Source organism: Megascapheus bottae, chromosome 6, assembly GCF_031878675.1.
Source record: "Megascapheus bottae isolate mThoBot1 chromosome 6, mThoBot2.hap1, whole genome shotgun sequence".
Taxonomy (NCBI): Eukaryota; Metazoa; Chordata; class Mammalia; order Rodentia; family Geomyidae; genus Megascapheus; species Megascapheus bottae.
In genome coordinates this window covers 1,436,841-1,463,463 of record NC_143514.1, presented here as the reverse complement: position 1 = coordinate 1,463,463, position 26,623 = coordinate 1,436,841, and the positions used below count along the sequence as shown (strand labels likewise).

Genomic DNA, 26,623 nt, shown 5'->3' with positions numbered 1-26,623 from the left:
ACAGCTCCACTTGTGGTGGTTAATTGTGGATAAGAATCTCATGAACTGTCCTGATCAGGCTGACTTCAAACTGAGATCCTCAGATTCCAGACTCCTTACTAGCTAGGATTACAGGCGTGGCCAGCTTGTACAAACTTATTTTTAAGGTGAGTCTAATCCAGCTAAATCACAGGTATGCAACCTATTATAATATTACAGTATTAATATCCTCAATCCAAACAAATAATCATCAAAAGTAACTCATACCCACTAATATTTAAAAGAAGGAAAATGTCAGATACCTTTATCTCATAAGCATTCAGTTGCTTGCTTTCTGCTGTACTCTTTTTTTTCAATGTCTTATTCTGTTAAAAGTTTAAAATAATTACATTTAATGATTCCAATACTGTTACTCACACAGGATTAAATTACTAATGGAAATGAAAGCATTATTCTCTAAATCTATAGTGAAAATACAGGCTTGTTTTTGAGAATATTAATAAACATAACATACCTCCTGATGAAGCTCTTCAACACACTTTGTTTTAGATTCAACTTGTTTTCTTAAATTGTTATACTGCAAAATCATGAGAAGTTAACATATTTATTCAATATTCCAGTCAAAATGAGTAATTTTATACTAATATTACATAAAGTAACACAGGGTCACTTGAAACATCATGCTGTTAATGAATTCCATTACTGTAAAGATTATGTAAAGTTATAATCTTAATAAACATTCTAATATAAATTTGAAATTGAAATTTTTGAAATTTTTACTAGCATTTATTAACTGTACAAAGAGGTTTCTCTGTGATGCTTCCATAAATGTATAGAAATCCTCAATGTTTACCTACATGAAAAACATATGGGACTAGGAGTGTGGCCTAGTGGTGGAGTGCTTGCCTAGCATGTATAAAGCCCTGGCTTGATTCCTCCATACCAAAAACACAGAAAAAGCCAGAAGTAGTGCTGTGTCTCAAGTGGTAGAGTACTAACCTTGAGCAAAAAATGCTCAAGGTCAGTGCCTAGGCCCTGAGTTCAAGCCCCAATACTGGTTAAAAAAAATGTGTGTGTGTGAATTTAATTTAAATATGCCCCCTGATTAAAGAGCCTAATCATATTGCCAATAATAATATTGTGAAAAGCAGCAGCCAGAGGTAAGAATAACTATTTGTCTTCTTCCTTATTATTCTCCCTTTCTCATTTCTCAGACTGTTAGGCTATTATATTAAGAAGAGAAAACTAACATGATATTCTATATCTCCTCTAGTTTCTCTTACTAACATACCAACTAAGCCAGACTCAATGGCAAACACTTGTAATCCTATCTACTCAGGAAGTTTGAAGCCACCCTGGACAGAAAAATTCATCAGACTCTTATTTATAAACTACCATCAAAATCAAGAAGTGGAGATATGGCTCAAGTGGTAGAGCCTAGAACAAAAATGCGCCAAGACCCTGAGTTTAAGTCAATTGGAGATGAGTCTTATAGACTTTCCTGTCCAGGCTGAGCTCAAACCATGATTCTCACATCTCAGCCTTCGTAGTATTTAATATTATAGGTGCAAGCCACTGGAACCTGGCTTAAACCAATTTCTAATATTTTATTTGTGGAACTATTTCATCTACACACACATGTACAGAACTAAATTAAAAGTTATTCAGGCCAAGAGCATGGCCTAGTGGTAGAATGCTTGCCAAGTATGCAGAAAGACTAGGTTCAATTCTTTGGTACCACATATACAAAAAAAAGCCAGAAGTGGTGCTGTGGCTCAAGTGGTAGAGTATTAGCCTTGAGAAAAAAACCCAAGGACAATGCCCAGGCCCTGAGTTCAAGCACAGGACTGGCAAAAAAAAAGTTATTACTCTAAGAAACATTTGAAATAGTATAAAAATAATAGATTTTTAAGGAGCTGGAAATATCACACATATATAAATTATTCTAATTTTCATCAAAGTGAAAGAAAATTCAGAAAAATAATTGCCTCTTCTTCAGTAGCAAAAAACACTGCTCAATATTATTTTTATAACACTCACATGAAGTCATAATCACCTAAAATTCTAAGTGAATTAAATAACACTATTGTTTCTTTATTTCCAGTGATTTTTTTTGACAGTCTCACCATTGTAGCTAGCCCAAGCTGTCCTCAAACTCAATATGCTCCTACTTTAGCCTCCCTAGTGTTTACAGTTGTGTACCACTGCTGAGAAACCAGTGAGTTACCTATCTCAAGACTTAACGAAGTCTCTTTCAGACAATTAAAAAACAAAGGAAGAAGTGTTTTTATAGATGTATATTTGCATATATATTGACCAATATAAATATGTAAAAAGGCATGCATATTTTTTTAATTCCTAAAACATACATGTTTTCATTTTTGTAGAAAAACCACTCAGATTCAGAATTATCTATCTAACGGAAATAATTTTGTTTAAGGCTAGAATGCATGAAATCTGTTTCTTTTCAATTATCACTGTAAAGTGATACTAGTAGGCTTGGGCTAACACTAAAGTCAGCGTTTGTTCTAAGGATAGCTGCTTGAACCCATCCAAGACAAAAGCCATGAGATAAACTGCGAAAAAATTTAATCTTTGTACAGACCTTTCAAAACAAAAAAAAAAACAGTGCTCACAAGGAAAACTTTGAGAGAGGATATGAACCTCAACACAGTCTTAAAGGAATTCCCACAAACAAAATTCCAAGGACTGACAAAATTATCAAAACTAAGGCTCAATTGATAAAAGTCAAAAGAATGGATAGACAGTGGAATTACACCTGAAAACATATCAGGTATCAAAATGACTAGCCACAAAATATAAAAGATATATTTAATACATTTGAAAAATTAAAGACTTTTAACTAAGAAAAATAAACAGGAGACCATAAAAGACAAGCAGATTTGAAAAGGAAATGTTTGGAACTTCTGCCAATGCAAAATTTAAGTGAAATTTAAAAGTCAATGCACAGAAAAGTCAGTTATTTCTTCATCTTATCAAATAAATACTATACAAATTTAAAGAATATCACTTTGACTCTGGTGCTGGTAGCTCACATCCTATAATCCTGGCTGCTCAGGAGGCTGAGATCCTGAAGGATCATAGTTTAACATCACCTTCGGTGGAAAAGTCCTTGAGACTCCAGCTCCAATTAACTTCACACATACACACAAAACAAAAGTCAGGTTGGAAGAGACATGGCTCAATTGATAAAGCACCAGTCATGAGCATGCAAGTCAAACAAGTGCTCAGTAATTTAAGCTCTAAGGGCAAAAACCAAGTATTACTTTGCCAGAAAGACCACAATGTTGCATGTATTTCTTAGTCCTTTATTCTTCAGAGTATCATAATTTATTTCCCTTAAGAGTTGATGTTGATAGCTACTTTTCCCCTACCAAGTTTTCCTTAAAAAAAAAAAAAGTCTGGGCTGGGAGTTTGGCCTAGTGGTTAAAGTGCTTGTCTAGCGTGCATGAAGACCCGGATTCAATTCCTTGGTACCACAGACATAGAAAAAAGCCGGAAGTGGTGCTGAGGCTCAAGTGGTAGAGCTCTAGCCTTGGACAGTGCTCAGGCCCTGAGCTCAAGCCCAGGATTGGCAAAAAAAAAAAAAAAAAGTCTTTAATTGTCCGAAAAGAAATGTACTCTTTACCTGACATATGTAATCACCTTTGTATATCACCTTGTATATCACCTTTATAACAATTAAAAATTAAATTTAAAAAGTCTTATAACTGACATTACTAAAGAGTTCCCCAAGATGATATGACTAAAATGATATGACTGCCACATCCCCATCTTCTTTCTGTATAATGTAATAAAAATTACATGTCTTCAATCTTAACTACTCAGAAGGCTGAAATCTGAGACTACTTTCAAAGCTAGCCCATGCAGAAAAGTTTCTGTGAAACTCTTATTTCCAATTGACCACTCAAAAACCAGTAGTAGAGCTGTGGCTCAAAGTGGTAGAGCACTAGCCTTGAGCAAAAGAGCTTAGGGACAGCACCCAGGCCCTGAGGTTAAGCCCTATGACTGACAAAAAAATAATAATAATTAAAGTGATTTAATCTGTATCCTCTTTTAATATAAATTATTTTCAAAATTAGAGCTTATTGAACTTATCTTTTTATTATTACTAAGAACAGTTAATTTAAGTTGAGCTTATGTTTGTAATCTTGGCTCCTCAGGAGGATTGCAGCTCAAAGTCAGCCTAGGCAGGTAACTTCATGAGACTTATCTCTAACTACCGAAAAGCTAAAAGTACATGTGTGGCTCAAGTGGTAGAGTGCTAGTCTTGAGCAAAAAATCAGATCAGAACTTCCAATATTAAACTGTACTTTCCACAAGACTTAATTATATGAAAGTCTGAGTTTAAATCAAGTATGCAGTAAGGTTAGAGAAGGAAGAAGTAAATTAAGATGGTAGCCAGGAAACTAAAAACAGATTGCTGCTTTTAAAAATGCTGTTCTGCAGCAATCTTGATTGTAGAAATGGAAGCAATATCTAAAAATTATTTGTAAAGGCATATTACCATTTTAAGGATATTTACAAATGAAAGTAGCTGCTTGGAGTATGAAAATTTTGAAGAACAGAAGATAAAGCTAAGAGTTTTTTGAGGTCATTAAACTATGAATGTAGAGTCTTTTCAAACAAAATTGCAATAAAAAATACTGCATTAGCTCAAGGACTCCAAAAAGAGAATTTACATTTCTTTGTATAGACAATAAAAAGTCTGATCCCTCATAATTTAGTAAGATATGGTTACAAAGTTCCCTACTCCCAAATAGGTTTTTAAAACTTGAAAATACCTTGTTTTCTAGTATCTTCATTTGTTTATCTCTTTTTACAACTTCACATTCAATGTTTCGAGCCTAAAAGATAATATTGGATATCAGATTTAAAATGCTAACAAAATTTAATTTTCTTCTTTTAGAAAGTTATTCAAGTATTACATTTTTATTAAAAAATCGTTTTTAAAAATATATTTGTATGTGCAATGATATGTTAACTAGCTTGGTTTAATTATCTCACACTGTATACATACATCGAAATATTACTTTGCCTATATATGGTATATTACTTTCTGTTCCATTCATATGTTTATCTGTCAATTTAAAAAGAAATTAGTACATGTATTAAAGTTTATATACCAGTATTCATCATTCTTACCTTAATTCAAACTCGCTTTGCATCATTTTATCAGCATCGCCAAATTTAATCTTAATTTTTTAAAATTTCTTATATATAAATGTTTATGTCTCAAATCTTTTACAAATATTTGTAATCATAGCATTGTAACAATCCAATGAAATACACAGGACACATATTATTTACTTTAAAGTTGAGAAAACTGATGTTCAAACTGGTAAACATTAAATACTACATATCTAAACTAAGGTTATATAGTGAAAACTACAAGAATAAATGTCAAACAAATCATCTAAAAATAATTATATGAATTCTTCCCAGAAGCTTGTTTCAGTAGGCAAAGTGAAATACAACAAGATAAAGCTGTAATACGTTACAGCTTTATGTGATATGTTTGTTATGCATTTCATTTAATTCCTTATTATCAGTATTATCCACATTAGTACAATAATTATTGTGCTTCTAATTTTTTCATATATATTTTTATTGCAATTAATAGAAGGGTTACATTATATCCACCAGATAGAAGGTGCATTACTTCACAAACATTGATACCCTTTCTCATGTCATGGTCCCCATTTCCCTCCCCGCCACCAGCTGCTCATGTTGTTTTCCTCCCTTCCCTACCCAATTTACAATATATCATATAACAAGGTGAAATACTGTAACAATATGAGATAACCAAGGGACAGCAAAAGAGATGAGAGATAACATATGTACTTCTAATTTTTTTTTTCTTTTGTAGTTCATGGGACTTGAACTCTGGGTTTTGGGGCTTTCCCTGAGCTCTTCAGCTCAAGACTACCACCCTACTCCTGGAGCTACAGCACCACTTCTGGTTTTCTAGTGGTTAAATGAAGATAAGCATCTCACCATCTTTAGTGCCAGGGCTGGCTTTGAACCTTGATCCTCAGATATTAGCCTCCTGAGTAGCTAGAATTATAGCATGAGCCACTGGTCCTGGCTTGTACTTCTAAAATTTTAATAGATGGTTTGGGATTTACATTATAATCAAATTCAGGTTTTCCCCATTAAAACACCAGGCTTAGTGTTTTGATTGTGCTTCTAATACATATGTTTAAGCATTTAATTCCATAACATGTATTTAATACAGTAAGTTCATTTTTTCAAGTTGATTTTAACTAATAAATGAAAAGCTAAAAGAAAAAAAACCAATTTTTCTGGTGGAAAGTTGGTATAAAGACAGCTCTTTTGCTTCTTAATCATTTAACCATACTTTGGAGGCTTATTTCTTTTTCTTTTTTTTTTTTCTTTGTTGGTCCTAGGGCTTGAATTCAGGGCCTAGGCACTATCCTTGGACACTTTTTGCGCAAGGGTAGGACTCTCCCACTTGAGCCAAAGCACCACTTCCAGCTTTTTCTGTGTGTATGGCACCAAGGAATCGAACCCAGGGCTTCCTGCATGCTAGGCAAGCACTCTACCACTAGGCCACGATCCCGGCCCTGTCCCTAAACTTTTGTGCTCAAGGTTAGCACTCTGATAACTGAAGCCACGCCTCTATTCCCTGCTTTTTTGGTGGTTAATTGAAGATAGTCTTGTGGACTTTCCTGACCAGGCTGGCTTCAAACTATGATCCTCCCATCTCTGCCTCCAGAGTAGCTAAGATTACAGGTGTGAATCACTAGTGCATGGAGGCTCGCTTCTTAATTTTAAAAATTAGGACAACAATAAATTCCAATTAAGTAAAATAACACAACAGAAAAATTAGGAATGTGTTTGGCCCATTCATTATAATTCTCTTAAAACTACAAGAATACAAGTCAAACAAATCATCTAAAAATAATTATAACAAATTCTTTCTAGAAACTTTTTCAGTAGGCAAAGTGAAATACAAGATAAAGCTGTAATATGTTATTCTGGAGTGATCTCTACTCATCTCTTCACTCTTATGTCTATTTAACCATCATCTTTTCTCACGCTATCCACTACTAACACTATCTTAAGCTACTATTTTACTTTTAGCCATGATAAACTTTGGTTGTTTAAATATGTCATGCTCTCTCATATTGGGTTGTCCATATAAAGTGTTTTTTTAAAAAAAAACTAGTAAGAGTATTCTTCCTTTTACACTGATGTCCATCTCTGCACTTTCTACTAATTGCTATAAATCCAAATGAACTGAATATCACTTCTAGTAAGCTTTCCTTGACTTAAATTTAGATTAAATGTTCTTTCTATGGGCTCCAACAGCATTCATGCAAAGAACCAGTGTTTTGATCTGTCTAGCACTCTTTTTGCAAGGATTCCTTTATTGTAAATCCATAATTCTATTTACTCATGTAGTTTGACAGAGGCTAATTCTGACTCCAGGAATGAGTATGCAGTTCAGACTTGTCCGATTACTGTATCCCCTTATCCACATATACTAGATCAATAATAAGACAACTGTGCCAGAGTCTTCTCCAAGATTTTTTCAAAATGTTTAACTATTTTGAATAATCTTCCAAATTATTCCAGCATGTTTATGTTTCTTCCCTTTCTATTTCATTTTCAAATATTAAAAGATACCATCTCCCCAGTAAAAATGTTACTAAATAGCTTACTTTTTACTGAAGCAAATGAATCTGAAATGAATACCAAAAACAAGACCTGGAACATAGCAGAGACTAAAATATAATTGTTGAATGGATTAATGCAAAGCCTTCAATATCTAGTTTTGTATTTTGGCATGATTTTCTCCAACTCTGTATGTTATTCTACAGGGTATAGTCACATCATATACTGTGCACTAATCCAGTTTCATGACATTCTTCCCTAAAATCTTGCTATCTGACCTTAGGAAAAATTCCCTGAGGTTCAATACAAACTTTTTAGAATATGTGCTATATTACCACAGCACAAGCCTGTTATTTAACCCAGAAATATAATTTGATATTAAATAGTAAGCATGTAAAATAAATTTAGAATTGTATAACTATTACAGACACAGATTATATGGGCAAAATAACCCAATTTTCTCTATTACTACTTTCAGTGGTAATGATCTATGATAGTATCTAAAATCACAAAACAATGTCACTTATTTTTAGATATTTGATATTACAATCTATTGTTAAGTATAACATACATTTTCTTCACTCTTGTCCAATTTACACTTAACTTCATCTCCTTTCTGTTTTAGCTCTTCTCTCACAGATTTCAGTTCATTCCTATTAAAATAAAAATGAGAACCATTATAATCCAAATTATATCCTCATTTTTTTTCTGAGATTTTTTTAAAGAATTGACTATTATTTCTGTTGACTATCATTTTGTTTTGCATACTCTTGGTAATTTTTCATGAATTGTGTAATTGAAAATTTTCAACTTCCACAAGGAAACTAATTCATATGTTTATTTTAAAGTTAGCTATCTGAATCCTGATAGTCATCTATTTATTTATTTTTTGCCAGTCCTAGGGCTTGTGGACACTGTCCTTGGACATTTTTTGCTCAAGGCTAGCACCCTGCCACTTGAGCCACAGTACCACTTCTGGCTTTTTCTGAATATGTAAAACTGAGGATTCGAACCCAGGGCATCATGCATGCACTCGATCACTAGGCTATGCTCCCGGCCCCTATTTTTAAGATCAATAGAAACACTTGCTTAAGTCAAGATTTCATTTTAATGTCTTCTTATTCATGAGTCATTACCCCAAGGCATTAAAATTTATGCAAATAAATTATAAAAATGAACACAAATAAAGTACATGACAAAAACTGTACACACATGTACTACTATACATACACATTTAATCTCTCAACATACATGAGAAATAATTGATTTTGGAGAGGAAAACCGGTTTACAGGAAGACTTGGAAGACGGTAAGAAAGATACTTTTCTTTCCTCACATGCACCTTTTTATCTTTAAATTTCATGCCATATTCATATACTAGCCTTTCCAAAATTAGAAATGTGTCTGTTGCACATATGAAAATAGTGATGATTTTCTCAGATCAATAGTCAAAGCTATTTTACAAATTGCAGCTCCTTTTATTATTTCTAGTGTGTAAGTATTAAATCTGTGTTTCTAAAGGATAACTGTCCTGAAAATTGAATCAGAATAATCTTCAACTTATTACTCAATTTGTATTTAGAATTAGGAAAACATGAGGATCTGAGTTCAAACTATAGTCCCAAAAAACCATAATCAATATGCTATTATTCAAAGGTATATTTATTAGTATAAAACTATAATTTCATGAAAGAGGTAGACATATAAAAATTATCCAGATAATTTGAAAAATTTTAAAAAGTAGCCTTCTTTAAAAAGTAGCCTACTCTAGGCCAGAAGTTTGGCCTAGTGGTAGAGTGCTTGCCTAGCATGCATGAAGACCCAGGTTCGATTCCTTGGTACCACATACATAGAAAAAAACTGGAAATGGTGCTATGGCTCAAGTGGTAGAGCTCTAACCTGAGAAAGCCCAAGGACAGTGCTCAGGCCCTGAGTTCAAGCCCCAGGACTGGCCAAAAAAAAGAAAGAAAGAAAAAGTAGCCTACTCTAAAATGAGTCTTCACATTTTATCCCCAAACTATACAATGGCTTAAGCAATGGTAAAAATCACAAAAGGAAAGGCAATTAAATTAAATACAAAATAAAAACTCTCATTTAGGGGCCAGGAGTTTGGCTTAGTGGTTAAAGTGCTTGCCTAGCATGCACGAAGACCCAGGTTCGATTCCTTGATACCACATACATAGAAAAAAGCCAGAAGTGGTGCTGAGGCTCAAGTGGTAGAGCTTTAACCTTGAGAAAGTCCAAGGACAGTGCTCAGGCCCTGAGCTCAAGCCCAGGACTGGCAAAAAAAAAAAAAAAAAAAAAAACAAAAACCTCTCATTTAGTAAAAGAACAAAAAACAAAAACCAAAGTTAGCATTTTAATGCTAATAAATCCCTTAAAAGATTCATGGAAAAAGGCATAAACAAATAATTTTACAAAGGATAAATTATGAAAAACCAACTGAAATATTTTGAAGCTTATGGCTAGTGTCATATAGCTCAAGTGACAGAGCTCAAGTTGAGCAAGCACAAGGGTCTATCTTCAAACTCCAGTATTATTTTTTAAAAAACATTCCAAAGCCTACCCAAAATATAAAACTTAGAAATTTCAAGAAAAATTAGTTGGTTTTGTTTTACAGCATCAATGTTATTTAGATATTAATATAACAAATCAATAAGAAATTTTAAACAACTAAATATAATTAAATGTATATGTTAAATAAAACTAAATTTATATTAAACATAAATTAATTCAAAGTTATTATAAATATAAATGAGAGTGGGGAGTTTGGCTTAGTAGAATGCTGTCCTAGCATGCATGAAGCCCTGCTTCAATTTCTTGTTACCACATACACAGAAAAAGCTAGAGGTGGTGCTGTGACACAAGTGGTAGAGGACTTGCCTTAAGAAAGTCCAAGGGACAGTGGTTAGGCCCTGAGTTCAAGCCCCATGGCTTACCAATATATAATATATGTATGCATATATATCAAATTAAATACTGTTATAAAGTTAAACGTCATTTATTCAGATATTTAAATATCACTTTGAATAAGTTAAATATTATTTAGTAAAATTTTATGTTGTTTATGGGGCTTGAACTTAGTGCCTGGGTGCTATTCCTAAGCTTTTACACTCAAGGATAGAACTCTACCACTTTTACCCACTGTGTCACTTCCAGTTTTTTGGTGGTTAATTGGATATAAGAGCATCACAGACTTTCTTACCCAGGCTACTTCAAACCACGATCCTCAGTCTCCTGAGTAGATAGGATTATAGGAGTGAGCCACCAGTGCCTGGCTTAGTAAATAGTATTACTGGAACAATCATATATAGTATTGCTTATTAGTGACTATAAGCAAAAGTCACATAATGAGCATCAATATTCAAATATTATAATACTGATATAATTAGAAATAACTTTTAAGTTTTTTCTTTTAAATTTTATAGATATGTGACCTGAAACCATAAAAAAATCAGAAAGTTTATGATGCTTTAAAATTAATTTTCATCTAATTACACTAGATGAAATACATTATTATAATTTTACCTATAATTGCTTACAGTAACTTAAGTCTAATTTTTTTATTTTATGCAGTATTAAACATATTTAATCCAAATTAGTCTTATAGTAACTTAACAGAAAAAAGACATTAAAAATTTTAAAGTCCAAATGGGCCAACTCATTAATCTTGCCTTAATTGTGTTTCTTTTTCTTGTAGATTTTCTATTTGTTTCAACATTTCTTCTTCTTGCTTTTTGCTATTCTAAAAAGATAATCAGCATTGTTTAAATTATTTTAACAAAAGATAGAAATATTTAAAACTTTTCCATAAAACTTATTTAGTTACATATAATGCAAAAGAGTAGTCTATTTAATTTGCATAGACCTACCCTATCCCACAGTCTTCATTTGTTGTGTGAGGATCCTGGGGCTTGAACTGCCTGAGCTTCTTGTGCTCAAAGCTAGAACTTGGTTGTTTTCTTTGTTTTTGTTTTTGTTTCAGAGGGGGTTTTTTTGTTTTTGTTTTTGTTTTGAGTGGCTTATTGTAGATCAGTGTCCATCAGAATTTCCTGGACTTTCCTGTCTGCACTGGCTTCAAAAGAGGACCCTTAGGTCTGTCTCCTGAGTAGCTAGAATTATAGGTGTGAGCAACCAGTACCCATCTATGTCATTATTTACTATTTCCCTACAAACCTCTTTATAGCACCTAACAAAACCTGTTCTATGCTATTGTTTCTCAGATGTGTTCCTTTCCACCAAGGTAGATATAATCTCAAATACTCTAATATCATTTTTTCCACTGACAACATATATGCAAAAAGCTGAAAGTGGAGCTGTGGCTCAAGTGGTACTAGCCTTGAGCACAAATGCTCAGGGGTAGTCCCCAAACCCTAAGTTCAAGTCCAGAACCTGAACCAACAACAACAACAACAACAAACAGATATTTTACACCTGAAATGATCTTCACAGGGTCATATAGTCTAAACCCCTAAAATTTTAGAGGTAAGAAATAAAAGTTACTATTAATCTGTCAACTCACATTAATATCTTCTTGCTGTTTCTTGAGCTCTAGGGTCTTGTCACTTGCTTCTTGTGCAATTTGTTTGTTTTCTAATGAAAGCTTGCTGCATCGTGCAGTGAATTCACTATTCTTAAGTCTATTTTTTAAAAATACATCACATTAAAATACTTACAATGAAATATGGTATATTTGAAATATTATTAGAATAAAGAGCTAGGAGTGTAAATAAAACAAATTTTTCATCAGCCAATAATTCCTGAAGCAAGGTGAAAGATTTATGTTGATTCATTATCTTATTTCCTTTGCTTTATAAATATGTGAATTTTTTCCACGTTAAGTTTTCAAAATATCAAGATATATCCCATGTTCTCATGCATTATGTCATTTGAGAGAAAAATACAGTATAACAACTGTTTACATAGTTGTTTTCAACAAGTTATTTTCCTCACATATTTATCTTTTTACTTCTCAAAGTCTGCCTCTTAGAAATTTTCTTAAATTTCTGATAATTTGACTAGAATACCACATGAAGCATTCACTATTTTTAATTATTTTCACTGAAATAAAATGGTTTTAATATTTATATACAATATTAAACTCTGCTCATATAAAGTCTCTAAAAAATTAGTGTGTGTGTGTGCTGGGGCTTGAGCTCAGGGTCTGATCACTCTTGCCAACCTTCAGTGCCTCCAAGCCACAAACAAAAGCCACTTCTGGATTTTGATGGTTAACTGGAAGTAAGAGTCTTGTGACCTTTTCTGCCTGGGCTGGCCTTGAATAGCTATCTTCAGATCTTAGCCTCCTGAGTACTTAGATGTGAGCCACCAACACCTGGCTCTCAAAATGAGATATACAGGAAGAAAGACTGTTTTAAGTTGTAGCCAAGACCAATCTTAAATGAAGTAAGGGTAGTATGTTGCCATACTATATGATTTCAGGAGCAACTATTATCTTTTCCTATTTGATATTACTGGAAATTGAAGGAAAAATCAAATTGCTTGCTAAGCAGTGAAAACTGAAAAGCAAATATACCGTAAGTAACATAAATCAATTAAAACTGCAAATGATTTTTCCCATGGGAACGTAAATACCTCCAAAAATGGAATATAGTTAATCCTCAATGTCCACAGATTTCATATTTTTGTAGTCAACCAATTACAGATCAAAAATATTCAGAGGGCCGGGAGTTTAGCCTAGTGGTTGAGTGCTTGCCTAGCATGCACGAAGACCCGGGTTCGATTCCTCGGTACCACATACATAGAAAAAAGCCAGAAATGATGCTGAGGCTCAAGTGGTAGAGTTCTAGACTTGAGAAAGTCCAAGGACAGCGCTCAGGCCCTGAGCTCAAGCCCAGGATTGGCAAAAAAAAAAATTTTTTTTCAGAAAAAAAACTACATCTGAACTGAACATACAGACTAACTTCTTTTACTTGCAATTATTCCCTACATAATAGAGCAGTACAACCATTTACACAGCAAATCTACATCATACTAGGTACTATAAGTAATCTAGAAATTATTTAAAAGATATAACAGGATATGCATAACTTATATAAAATTTTTTTCTGCCAGTCCCAGGGCTTGAACTCAGGGCCTGAGCACTGTCCTTGGGCTTTCTCAAAGCTAGAGCCCTGCCACTTGAAACACATTACTACTTCCAGCTTTTTCCCATGTATAAGATACCAAGGAATTGAACCCCCAGGTCTTTGTGCATGCTAGGCAATCACTCTACCACGAGGCAAAACTCCTGGCCTCTATATACAAACAAATATTATATCATTTTATAATCACATCAGCAAATTTAGTATCTTCAGATGTCCTAGAGGCAATCCTAGTAAATATGCAGGAATAACTGTATTGATCTACTGCGGTTTAACTGTGAATGATATACATTTCTTTAAGTAATAAAATTATTTTAATCATTAATTAGGAACAAGAAAATTTTAAATTCACTTAATCATATAGAGAAAATAATTTACTAACTTATTATAACAAGAAAGCTTAGTTATTGATTAAACTGTTTATATAGACAGAAAACATACTTCTCTTTTTCAAGCTCAGTTTTCAGATCTTCAGCTTGTTTTAAACAATGCTGTTCACTTGTTGCAAGTGCAGCTAACTGTATTTCCAAATTATGTACCTCTTTCTGCAAAATAAATATTTCTATGACAAGTCTTTTTTCCAAGTTTTCATTTAAAAACTATAAGCACAGCAATTAAATTACACATATGATAAAAATTTATCAGGATGTCATATATTTAAATATAAGCAGACCTGAAGTGATAATCAATTTAACACACATGTAATGGCAAATGAAATAAAACAAACTTTTGATATTCTGAGATTCAACTTAGAAAAATGATATTTATGTATTATGAAATATTTTTATCAATTTTACTCTACCAAGTAGCTAATTTACTTAAAATGTTACATTACAAAGGAAATATATATTAACCAATGAAATCAGATAGAGTTGTGTAACTTAAGATGATCATACTATAATAAGAAAGGTAACTACATGGGGCTGGTAATGTGGTAGAGTGCTTGCCTAGCATGCATGAAGCCCTGGATTCTATTCCTCAGTACCACATAAATAGAAAAGGCTAGGAGAGGTGCTGTGGCTCAAGTGGTAGAGTGCTAGTCTTAAGCAAAAGAAGCTCATAGACAGTGCCTAAGCTGTGAGTTCAAGCCCCAGGACTGGCCAAAAAAAAGATAGCTGCAACATAATTGTGTATGGATTAAAATAACAATTTAAAGTAGGTCAATTTTAAAGTAATATATGCTCTATGAAACGTTTTAAAACTAAGAATCTACCTTAATAAAGGCTAAGTTTCAAATACACAATTTTAAACATTTTTTAAGAGTTTAAGAAATATAATTGTTATAAGCAGCAAGTAGAAATGATTCCTTAAATGTTACTGTCCAAACTTAGCCTCTTGAATAGCTAGAATTACAGGCATGGACCACTGGAGCCCAGCCAGAACATATACTTTTAAATAGAATTCTGCAAAGAAAATGTTTTACAAACCATAAAACTAACCCATAATCTATTCTATAAATCTCTATTCTATTAATATAACATTTGAAACAAAGTTTTGTCTTTGAACAAACTTCTCTGGTTTGTAGCAGACTAGCAAGTTCTTGTTCTTTTCCTTTTAATTCTTCAACAATCTTCTCAACTTGCTTCTTTTCATCTAACAGCTTTTGATCTTCTGCCTATTTAAAAAACATTATCACATTGTAAAACCTAAATTACACATGTTAATAATAATTACCCAAAGAAAATGATAAACTCCTTTTTTGCTAAAATTCCTTTGAAAGATAAAACGAATCTTTACTAAGCAAAGTCAAAAAATGAAATATGGTGGGGCCAGGAGTATGGCTTAGTGGTAGAGTGCTTACCTAGTGTACATAAAGTCCTGAGTTCAATTCCTCGGTACCATATACACAGAAAAAGCCAGAAATGGTGCTGTAGTTTAGTGGAAGAGTTCTAGCATTGAGAAAACCCAAGGACAGTGCCCAGGCCCTGAGTTAAAAACCCAAGACTGGGGGCTGGGAGTTTGGCCTAGTGGTTAAAGTGCTTGCCTAGCATGTATGAAGACCCGGGTTCAATTCCTCGGTACCACATACATAGAAAAAAGCCAGAAGTGGTGCTGAGGCTCAAGTGGCAGAGCTCTAGCCTTCAGAAAGTCCAAGGACAGTGCTCAGGCCCTGAGCTCAAGCGCAGGACTGGCAAAAAAAAAAAAAAAAAAAACCAGGACTGGAAAAAAGAAAAGAAATATGGTGTCATAGGGTGTGTGTGTGTGTGTGTGTGTGTGTGTGTGTGTGTGTGTGTGTGTGTGTGTGTGTGTGTGTGTGTGTGTGTGTGTTACGGCCTGCATTTAAGTCATGGGAGCTGTCCCTAACCTTTTTTTTTTTACTCAATTCTAGCACCGTACCATAAATTTAATTCCTCTTTCACATGATAAATAATAAATAACTAAATAGAGATATCATCATTCCCTTAATTTTTTCTTAAATGTTTTAAAATTTCTAGTTTTGTTTTGTTTTTGATTGGTCATGGGACTTGAGCTCTAGACCTGGGCACTGTCCCTGAGCTCTTCAGCTCAAGGCTACTGCCCTACTCCTTGAGCCACAATGCCACTTCCAGTTTTCTGGTGATTAATTGGAGGTAAGAATCTCACAGATGGGGCCAGGAGTTTGGCCTAGGGGTAGAGTGCTTGCCTAGCATGCAAGAAGACCCAGGTTCAACTCCTTGGCACCACATACATAGAAAAAAAGCTGGAAGTGGTGCTGAGGTTCAAGTGGTAGAGCTCTAGCCTTGAAAAAGTCCAAGGACAGTGCTCAGGCCCTGAGCTCAAGCCTAGGACTGGAAAAAAAAAAAAAACCCAAAAAACAAAAAAGAATCTCACAGACTTTGGGCCATGAGTGTAGCCTATTGGTAGAACGCTCCCCTGGCATGCACGAAGCCCTAGGTTCAATTCCCTGCTACCACATACACGGAAAAAGCTGGAAATAGTGCTGTGGCTCAAGTGGCAGAGGGCTAGCCTTGAGCAAAAAATGTCCAAGGACAGTGCCCAAGTCCTACATTCAAATCCCAGGACTGACATACACACACACACACAAAAAAAAAAAAAAAAGGAAAAGAAGAGTCTCACAGACATTAGTGCCCAGGCTGGCTTTGGACAGAGATCTTCAGATCTCAGCCTCCTGAGTAGGTAGGATTATAGGCATGAGCCACAACACCCAGCTAAAAATCTCTAGTTCTTATTCTCATTTTTTCCTATGAAATGATTTTGAATTAACCTACTCCCTCAAACAGGCTCACTTTGTCAAATAAATTAGAGAATTTAAAACTTCAACCCTAAATATTAAAAAAGACAACTAAAACTAAAATAAATTTGAAAATGAAGAACTTTAACTAAAAAATTAAGCACTTCTCAAGAAAACACATACAAATGAAAAAATGCTGAGCTGAATCACAAAGAAAATATAAATCAAACCCAAGAAAAGATGTCACGTGACGTGTTTAAAATGACTATCAAAAGACAAAAAAATAATTTATGGGGGGGAGGGGAGAAAACACAAATGCTGGCAAGGCTATTACTAATTCTAGTATTACTTTCCCTCCTTCCTTTTTATTACTGCTGTTATAATTGTTTATACTTCTTCAATTTTTTTATCTATTTGCTTATGCAGTGATGGTGATCAGCCCAAATCTTCTTAGTTTACAAAGACACTCTAACACTGAGTTCTTCTCAATCCGGAGAAGAACTAAACTTATTTCCATCCCTAAACTAGTCCTGCTTAAATCTTTGTGGGTATCTCAACAAAGTAGGAAGGAAGTGGGGCACTGGTGGCTCATGCCTGCAGTCCTAGCTACTGAAGAGGCTAAGATCTAGGGATCCCAGTACAAATCCAGCCCAGACAGGAAAGTGCATAAGACTCTAACCTCCAACAAACTACTCAAAAAAAGCCAGAGATGACAATGTGGCTCAAGTGGTAGAGCACTAGCCTTGAGCAAAATGAGCTCAGGGACAGCACCCAGGTCCAGGGTCCAAGCCCCCCAACCATCACCACCACCAACAACAACAGCAAGAATAGGAAGAAGCCAGACCCTGGTGATTCACGCCTATAATCCTAGCTATTCAGGAGGCTGAGATCTGAGGATCATGGTTCAAAGCCAGTCCAGGCAGAAAAGTCCACAAAACTCTTATCTCCAACTCAGCAACAAAAATGCCACAAGCACAGCTCTGCCTTAAGTAGTAGATAGCTAGCTGTGAACAAAAAGCATAGAGACAGAACTCAGAGCCTGAGTTCAAGCCCCAGGACCAGCACAAAAATGAAATAAAAGCTCAGGGACAGGGGCCAGAGAACGTAGCCTAAATGGTGGTGTGCTCGCTTAGCATGCATGAAGCCCTAGGTTCAATTCCTTGGTACCACATATTCAGAAAAAAGCTGGAAGTAGTACTGTGACTCAAGTGGTAGAGCTCTAGCCCAAGGACAGTGCTCAGGCCCTGAGTTCAAGCCCCAGGACTGGCAAAAAAAAAAAAAAAAAAAGCTCAGGGACAGTGTCTAGGCCCTAAGTTTAAGCCTCAGTACTGGCATAAAAAAAAATTCTTCAGGAAAGTATTTGGAAATTAAATCAAAGAATACATTCAAAAGATGATATATCAGGCCGGGAGTTTGGCCTAGTGGTTAAAGTGCTTGCCTAGCATGCATGAAGACCCGGGTTCAATTCCTCGGTACCACATACATAGAAAAAAGCCGGAAGTGGTGCTGAGGCTCAGGTGGTAGAGCTCTAACGTTGAGAAAGTCCAAGGACAGTGCTCAGGCCCTGAGCTCAAGCCCAGGACTGGCAAAAAAAAAAAAAAGATGATATATCATAGCCAGACGTGGTGGCTTATACCTGTAATCCTAGCTACTCAGGAGGCTGAGATCTGAGGATCTCAGTTCAAAGCCAGCCCAGACACTGAAGTATGTGACTCTAATCTCCTATTAACAGCCAGAAAACTGGAAGTGGTGTTGTGGCTCCCAGGGCAGGGCAGTAGTTTTGAGCTGAAGAGATTAGGGACAGCACCCAGGCCCAGACTTCAAGCCCCACAATCAACCAAAGAGAAAGAAAGAGAGGGAGGGGGAAAGAGAGAGAGAGAGAGAGAGAGAGAGAGAGAGAGAGAGAGAGAGAGAGAGAGAGAGAGAGAGAGAGAGAGAGATATTATATATTATAAACAGTTGGTTTCATTCCAGAGATACAAGGATGGTTTCAAAATATACTAAGTCAATTAGTGTAATACAGCACATAGATAGAATCAGAAATAAAGTATGAGCATTTCAACAACTATAGAAATGCCTTTAGTAAAATTCAACATCTGCTCAGGAGAAAAAGGCCTAAAGGAATCAGATATGAAGGCATATTTGCCCCATTTCAGGTTGATAGCCTTCATCTTGAGACATCCACAGGCCAGGCCTGGCCTTAGTCGTCCATTCTCACCCAAACTGCACGTACCCCCAGCCCCAACTGTTTCAGCGTTATGCTGTAGCCATAGTTCAGGTACCCATTCCCAATCACATGCTATTTCTTGTGTCCAGATGCAAGGTGCTGGGACTTGACTATGTGCTCCAATATAGAATGTTTTCCCTGGCAATAGGCTAGCTATAGAAAGTATTATTTTGCATAGAGCTCCGCTCTGACCCAGCAATTCCATTACTTGGCATTTACCCAATCATCCAGAAACAAGGGCATACTAAATCCACTAGCACAATGATGTTCATTGCAGCCCTATTTACCATAACAAAGATATGGAACCAACCCAGATGTCCCTCAGTTGATGAGTGGATCAACAAGATGTGGTATCTATACACAATGGAATTCTATGCTGCTGTCAGAAAGAACAACATCGCCCCATTTGTAAGGAAATGGAAAGACTTAGAAAAAATCATATTAAGTGAAGTAAGCCAGTCTCAAAGGAACATAGGCCCAATAGTCTCCCTCATTTGTCATAATCAGTAGAAACCTTGGGCTCTCCTAGCAGAGATTTATAATAGAACAAAATCTAGAGAGATTAGGCCAAATAGTATGACACTAAATGTAAGGAACTCCAAGATAAGAAAACAAAAGCCATATAATGAGTGATTGTTGTCCTTAAGGTACTATGTTATCTCTCATCTCTTTTGCCATCCCTTGATTATCTCATATTGTTACAATTTTCCACCTTGTTATCTGATATATTTTATATGTGCTTAATTGGTTATTTGAAATTGGATAGAGAAGGAGGGAAATCAAGATAAGCAGGGGGAGGGTGGGAGGGATATGGGGACCATGTCATGAGAAAGGGTATCAATGTTTGTGAAGTTATACACCTTCTATCTGGTGAATATAATGTAACCCTTCTATTAATCACAATAAAAAAAGAAAAAAAAGAAAATTTTTGGCTACATGCCAGATATAGGATGTTTTCCTGGCAATGAGCCATCTATAGGATGTTTTTATCTCCAGTGTCCAACTGCAATTACAAAGATTTCCTGCACCCAGCTTCTTCTCTGGTCTTTAACCCCCCCATACTCTATAAATACTCCCCTGCAATTCGCTCATCTCTATCCCACCAGAGATCAGCCTGTCTACTTTGGACATTAAATCTTGCTCTTTTCTACATTACTTACATCTGTGTGGTTTTCGGGGATGGTGTTTATAAGATATACAAGGACTATATTTCTTTCTCTTTTTCTGTGGTCTGAGATAAGGACTAAACTATGGTACCAGATGCTTTCACTCATTAGCTAGAATTCTATCAACTAAGAAATGCCTCTAAACCCTACAAGGATTATATTCCAACGTATTTGACAATACCCAAGACAACAGTATGTAGGGGAAAACTGACAGGCATCTTTCCTAAAACCAGAAACAATTCAAGAGGATCCACTCTGCAGTCTTACTCAAAGTAGTACCAAAAATTTTCCAGAGAAGTTATACAAGAGAAATAAAAGGGATATAAATTTAAAAAGGAAGAAATCAAATTATCCCTGTTCACTGCTCTTATGATTGCTTACATAAAAAATCCTAAAGACTTCACCAAAAGACTTTTAGTACCGATAAATTCAGAGAAACAGCAGGTTATAAAAATCATTAACTTTGGGCCAGTAGTTTGGTATAATGATAGAGTGTTTGCCTAGCTTGCACAGAGCTTTGGGTATGATTCCTTGGTACTATATATACAGAAAAGGCTGGGTGTGGTGTTGTGCCTCAAATAGCAGAGTGAAAGTAGTAGAAAGTTCAAGGACACAGTGTGCAGGCCCTGAGTTCAAGCCCCAGGACTAGCCAAAAGACAAAATCAGAACTTTCCTATGCAAAATAATAAACTCTATGAGAAAGAAATCAAGAAAGTAATCTCAGCTGGGTGGGGTGGCTCACACCTGTAATCCTAACTATTCAGGAAGCTGAGATTTGAGGAACAAGGTTCAAAGCCAGCCCAGACAGTAAATAACATGAGACTCATTTGGTTATCTGAAACTGGATAGGGAATGGGGGAAAACAAGATGAGGGGTGGGGGAGAGGGGGAGGGAAATGGGGACCATGACATGTGAAAGGGTATCATTGTGTGGGAATTAAGGCACCATTTATCTGGCAAATATCATGTAACCCTTCTATTAATTACAATAAAAAATATATTAAAAAATAGTAAAAATAAAGTATAAAGCTTCAAAAGAAAAAAAAAAACATGAGACTCTTATCTCCAATTAATCACTTAGAAAACAGGAAGTGGGGCTGTGGGCTCAAAGAGTAGGGCTTGAGCTAAAGAGCTCAAGGACAGCACTCAGGCCCAGAGTTCAAGCCCCAGGACCCACAAAAAGGAAGGAAGGAAGGACGAAAGGAAGGAAGGACGGAAGGAAGGAAGGAAGGAAGAAAGGAAGGAAGGAAGGAAGGAAGGAAGGAAGGAAGGAAGGAAGGAAGGAAGGAAGGAGTGAGTCTCACTCACAATAGTCACACAAAAAGATACTTTAGAGGCCAGGAGTTTGGTCTAGTGGTAGAGTGCCCGCCTAGCATGCACGAAGACCTAGGTTCAATTCCTTGGTACCACATACATAGAAAAAGCTGGAAGTGGTGTTGTGGCTCCAGTGGTAGAGCTCTAGCCTTGAGAAAAGCCCAAGGATAGTGTTCAGGCCCCAAGTTCAAGGCCCATGACTGGCAAAAAAGAAATACTTTAGAATAAACCTAAGTATGTGCAAGAACTCTACTTTGGGGGCCAGGAGTTTGGCCTAGTGGTTAAAGTGCTTGCCTAGCATGCATGAAGACCCAGGTTCAATTCCTCAGTACCACATACATAGAAAAAAGCCAGAAGTGGTGCTGAGGCTCAAGTGGTAGAGCTCTAACGTTGAGAAAGTCCAAGGACAGTGCTCAGGCCCTGAGCTCAAGCCCAGGACTGGCAAAAAAAAAAAAAAAAAAAGAACTCTACTATGAAAAAAAAAAATTGTCCGTTCTAGGGTTTGAACTCAGCCTGGGTGCTATTCCTGAACTCTTTTGCTCAAGTTCTACCACTTTAAAACATGGGTCACTTCTAATTTTTTGGTTAATTGGAGAAAAGTGTCACAGACTTTCCTGCCCAGGCTGGCTTTGAACTGAATTCCCCAGATCTTAGTGGTGAGTAGCTAGGATTTCAGGTGTGAATCATCAGCACCCAGCTATTATGAAAATTATAACACACTAAGGGAAAAAAATGGAAACAAGAAATTGTAAATACCTCTGTCTTGTATTTATAAAGTTTGATAGAACAAATATAATTAAAATTGCCAAAGTACTCAAAGTAATCCACAGAATCAATACAAATCTCATCAAAATACATTCCTCACCAAAAAAATTTTTAAATTCCTGCAATTCATATGGAAACACAAAAAAAATCCCAAATAGCCAAAGCAATCCTGAGCAAAATGAGCCATAGGGAAGTTGGTCTCAATACCTAATCTATGATTTGAATATGAAATGTTAACCATAAGGGCCTATGTATCGAAGACTTGGTTCCCAAATAGTGATGTTCATCAATTAGAAAATTCACTGATGGGTACATACTGACTAAACTACTAGAACACAGGAAGTGCTTGGAAGTGCTTTTTGTTGTTGTTTCCTAGCTGTCAGAAGGTAGGCAACTTTACCACACTTTTTCTGCCATGATGTCCAGTCTCAACACAATCCCTTATCAATAGAAACCAAGCAACCATGGACTGAAACTGGAGCCAAAACAAATCTTAGCAACAAATATTGACTAACACAAAAAACACATACACAGCCCTAGTAACAAAAGAGTCTTGATCCAAGGATCTGCAGTTCAAAGCCAGTCCAGGCAAGAAAGACCATGAGACTCTTATCTCCAATTAACCACCAGAAAACTGGAAATGCTGCTGTAACTTAAGTGGCAGAGCACTAGCTCAGGAATTGTATTCAGGCCTTGAGTTGAAACCCACAAACAACAACAATAATAATTTCTAGTAAATTACAGAAAATGTTGGCTCGGCTAGGAGTAGAACACTAGTCTAGTATATGCAAGGCCTTGAATTTGATCCCTAACACTGCAAGAAAGAAAGAAGCAATGAAAAAGTTTTCCAGCCTGTGCTATATCTACTGTAATTAATAAAACTGTAATGAGGGCAGGGAGTTTGGCCTAGTGGTATAGTACCTGTAAGAGTACTTGCATAGCATGCACGAAGACCCAAGTTTGATTCCTTGGTACCACATGCACAGAAAAAAGCTGGAAGTGGTGCTGAGGCTCAAGTGGTAGAGCTCTAGCCTTGAAAAAGTCCAAGAACAGTGCTCAGGCCCTGAGCTCAAGCCCAGGACTGGCAAAAAATAAGTAAATTAAAAAAATGTAATGAAGTCTTGTCCTACAAATTCACTAAACATTATACTACATGAATACTAAAAATAGGCACTGAATCTATATGTTGCATATCTTTTTCAAAATTGAATCTTCATAAATCAACTAGAAATATATTTTTTATCTCCAAGTAAAACTAGTACCTATCTCCAACATATTAATAAAAATTTTGAACTCAAAGTTCAACAATAACAAAAAAAGATCAATACTAACTTTTGTGATGTAATGCTGTCTTATTTACAAAGCTTTGTAATATTTTACACTACTAAGCACTACTTTGATTACCAACTAAAAATTACTGAATATCAGGTACCTAGCATAGCTATTATTTAAATGCACCACCAGCATTATACATTTTGACCCAATTAACCACAAGCAATAAAATTAATACAGTATAATTGTAGGTTTAAAACCAAATACATTTTACATTTTAGCTAAAAAATTAGTATGAAATATTCATACTTTGAGGGCTAGAGTCACTGAACTAAACATTATTTTGGAAGGTAATTGAAATATATATTAATCAGAAAAACTATATACTTACCAAGATTTTTTTCAGTTCTTCAAATTCTACTTCTTTGTTAGTTCTAAACTTAGTCATTTCTTCTGAAATAAGAAAAACAATATCAATATGTTAAAGGCTGGATTAAAAGGGTAGGAATTCTGAGAGAAGAAATCATGTCCTCGGAAAGGGAAAAAGCAAAAGAAATAGATTAATATAAGTAGAGCATGTAAAGCCCAGAGGAAACATATACTAACTTCAAAACCATTGTGCAAAAGTAATAATGCATAGCTGAGAGTAATGGTGCGTTCCTGGAATTCAGAGGATGAAGATGAAAGAATCAGGACTTTGAAGCCTGGCTGAGATATATAGTAAGATACAGTCTCAAAAAACTTCAGTACTATAACTGATGAATATTGATAGTAATGTTTCCATACGGTTAACTCCATGGCCAAATGAGCTCAAAGTTCATAAAGCAAAGTAAGACAATGGAGCTTTATAAAATACATTAAAATGTGGTCAATATGTGCCTTTACCCTCCAACTCATCAAACTAGCCTCTTAGCCTCCTACATTCCAAACTTGAAGGATCTTGCATTTCATACTCCCATTTTCTCTGAGACTTTAGTTGCTATTACTAATATATATCAACTTTAAGTAGGAAAACTTTTAATCTCTCCTACTACATCTTAACACCCTGTTTGAATATAAAACAAAAATATTTGATTAATCTATCTGCCCATTCAAGCTGTCAGATTTCTCGTATTTTCAAATTCCAATTGGGCACGTCTTTCTTCTACCTATGTCTATGAAATCAATAAAAATAACATAATTGCCAGGCAGTGGCTCACACCTGTAATCCTAGCTACTCAGGAGGCTGAGGTCTGAGGATTAAGGTTCAAAGCCAACAGGGCACAAAAGGACCTGAGACTCTTATCTCCAATTAACCTCTAGGAAGTGGGGCTTGGCTCAAGGGTAAGGTGGTAGCCTTGAGCTGAAGAGCTCAGGGACAGTGCCCAGACCAAGTTCAAGCCCCGTGACAAACCAAATAAATAAATAAATAAATAAATAAGTAACATAACATAATTATATTAACTATGGCCTCTCTCCATTATATTAACAAATTTATAATCTCAAATATCAATAATAGCCATTTTGAAATGTAATTTTCTGTCTTTAACATTATGAAGCTTGGAAACATTTGATATTAAGAATACACTATTTTTTTTTTTTACTTTACGAAGACCTTGGATTATTTGCATTTCCTGTTTCTTCCTGAAGTCCTTTCTTATTTATTTTGCCAATCCCAGCGCTTGAACTCAGGGCCTGAACACTGTCCTTGGGCTTTCTCAAGGGTACAGCTCTGCCATTTGAGCCACAGCATCACTTTCAGCTTTTTCTGTGTATGTGGTACCAAGGAATCGAACCCAAGTCTGTGCATGCTAGGCAAGCACTCTATGCTAGGCAAGCACTCTATCACTAGGCCAAACTCCTGGCCCCTCCTACTTTCTTTTGTGATACCTTTCCTGCCACCTTAAAAAAAGTGTTTTCCAATGTTTTTCTATACTTCTAACAATAGGACATTATGCTAATAAATTTAAAAGTCTCTCCAAACCAAACCTCCTGCTTTTTTCTTTCTTACATTTTAAACTACCTATCAAAGTTCCCTATTATATCCATGAATAATCTGAATATGTATAGTAACTGAAGTATTGTTTTGTTGTATTGAAAATACAACGAAAATGCTGGAAATTTTCAGTCTCTATATACTTAAAGACACTTGTAGGGCCAGGAGCTTGGCCTACCTTGCCTAGCATGCATGAAGACTCGGATTTCATTCCTTGGTACCACATACATAGAAAAAAGCAGGAAGTGGTGCTATGGTTCAAGTGGTATTGCTCTAGCCTTAAGAAAATGCAAAGACAGTGCTCAGGCCCTGAGTTCATGCCCCGGGACTGGCAAAAAAAAAAAAAAAAAAAAAAAAAAAAAAAAAAACCTCACTTGTAGTACTGTCCATGAAGTTTAAACAAAAAACAATGAAATGAAATATCCATTCATAATCTAAGAGAAAAACTAATCACTTGCAAGTTTATTTAACCAAAAAGTTTCATTTCAAATGAAAATAATTTATTTTTATTTAACTTAAGGACTAATCCAGACACACCAGTGGTTCACACCTGTAATCCTAGCTACTCAGGAGGCATTTGTCCATGAGCTCTTCAGCTCAAGGTCTACCCCTTGAGCCACACCACTACTTTCAGTTTTCTGATGGTTAATCGGAAATAAGAATCTCACCAACTTTAGTGCCCGGCTGGCTTTGAACGCAGATTCTCAGATCTCAGCCTTTGTGTAGCTAGGATTACAGGTGTGAGCCATGGGACCCGGGCTATGAAACTCTTATCTCTACTAAATTAAAAAACAACAACAAAAAGAACCTAAAACTAAACTAAACTAAATCCATTAGTGGAGTTGTGACTAACATGGTAAAGTGCTAGCCTTGAGCAAAAAGATGCTCAATAGAGCTACCCAGGCTCTGAGTTCAAACTGACATGGTGCTGTGGCTAAAGTGGTAGAGCACTAGCCTTGAGGAAAGCCAAGGACAATGCTTAGGCCCTG

General features: G+C 35.6%; 1 protein-coding gene across 4 annotated transcripts in view; it reads right to left on the bottom strand.

Moving 5' to 3' along the window:
- Sycp1 (synaptonemal complex protein 1) overlaps window positions 1-26,623 on the bottom strand; it is a 94,638-nt gene that overhangs the window by 30,275 nt on the left and 37,740 nt on the right. For all 4 annotated transcript variants that reach the window (XM_090334087.1, XM_090334083.1, XM_090334086.1 and 1 more), the window contains 9 exons: window positions 24,051-24,112; window positions 15,255-15,359; window positions 14,186-14,289; window positions 12,163-12,280; window positions 11,315-11,385; window positions 8,213-8,294; window positions 4,785-4,847; window positions 494-556; window positions 282-344 (listed from right to left, as the gene is read on the bottom strand). In XM_090334087.1, the coding sequence (XP_090190213.1) occupies window positions 282-344; window positions 494-556; window positions 4,785-4,847; window positions 8,213-8,294; window positions 11,315-11,385; window positions 12,163-12,280; window positions 14,186-14,289; window positions 15,255-15,359; window positions 24,051-24,112 (731 nt within the window). The remainder of the gene's footprint in view (window positions 1-281; window positions 345-493; window positions 557-4,784; window positions 4,848-8,212; window positions 8,295-11,314; window positions 11,386-12,162; window positions 12,281-14,185; window positions 14,290-15,254; window positions 15,360-24,050; window positions 24,113-26,623) is intronic.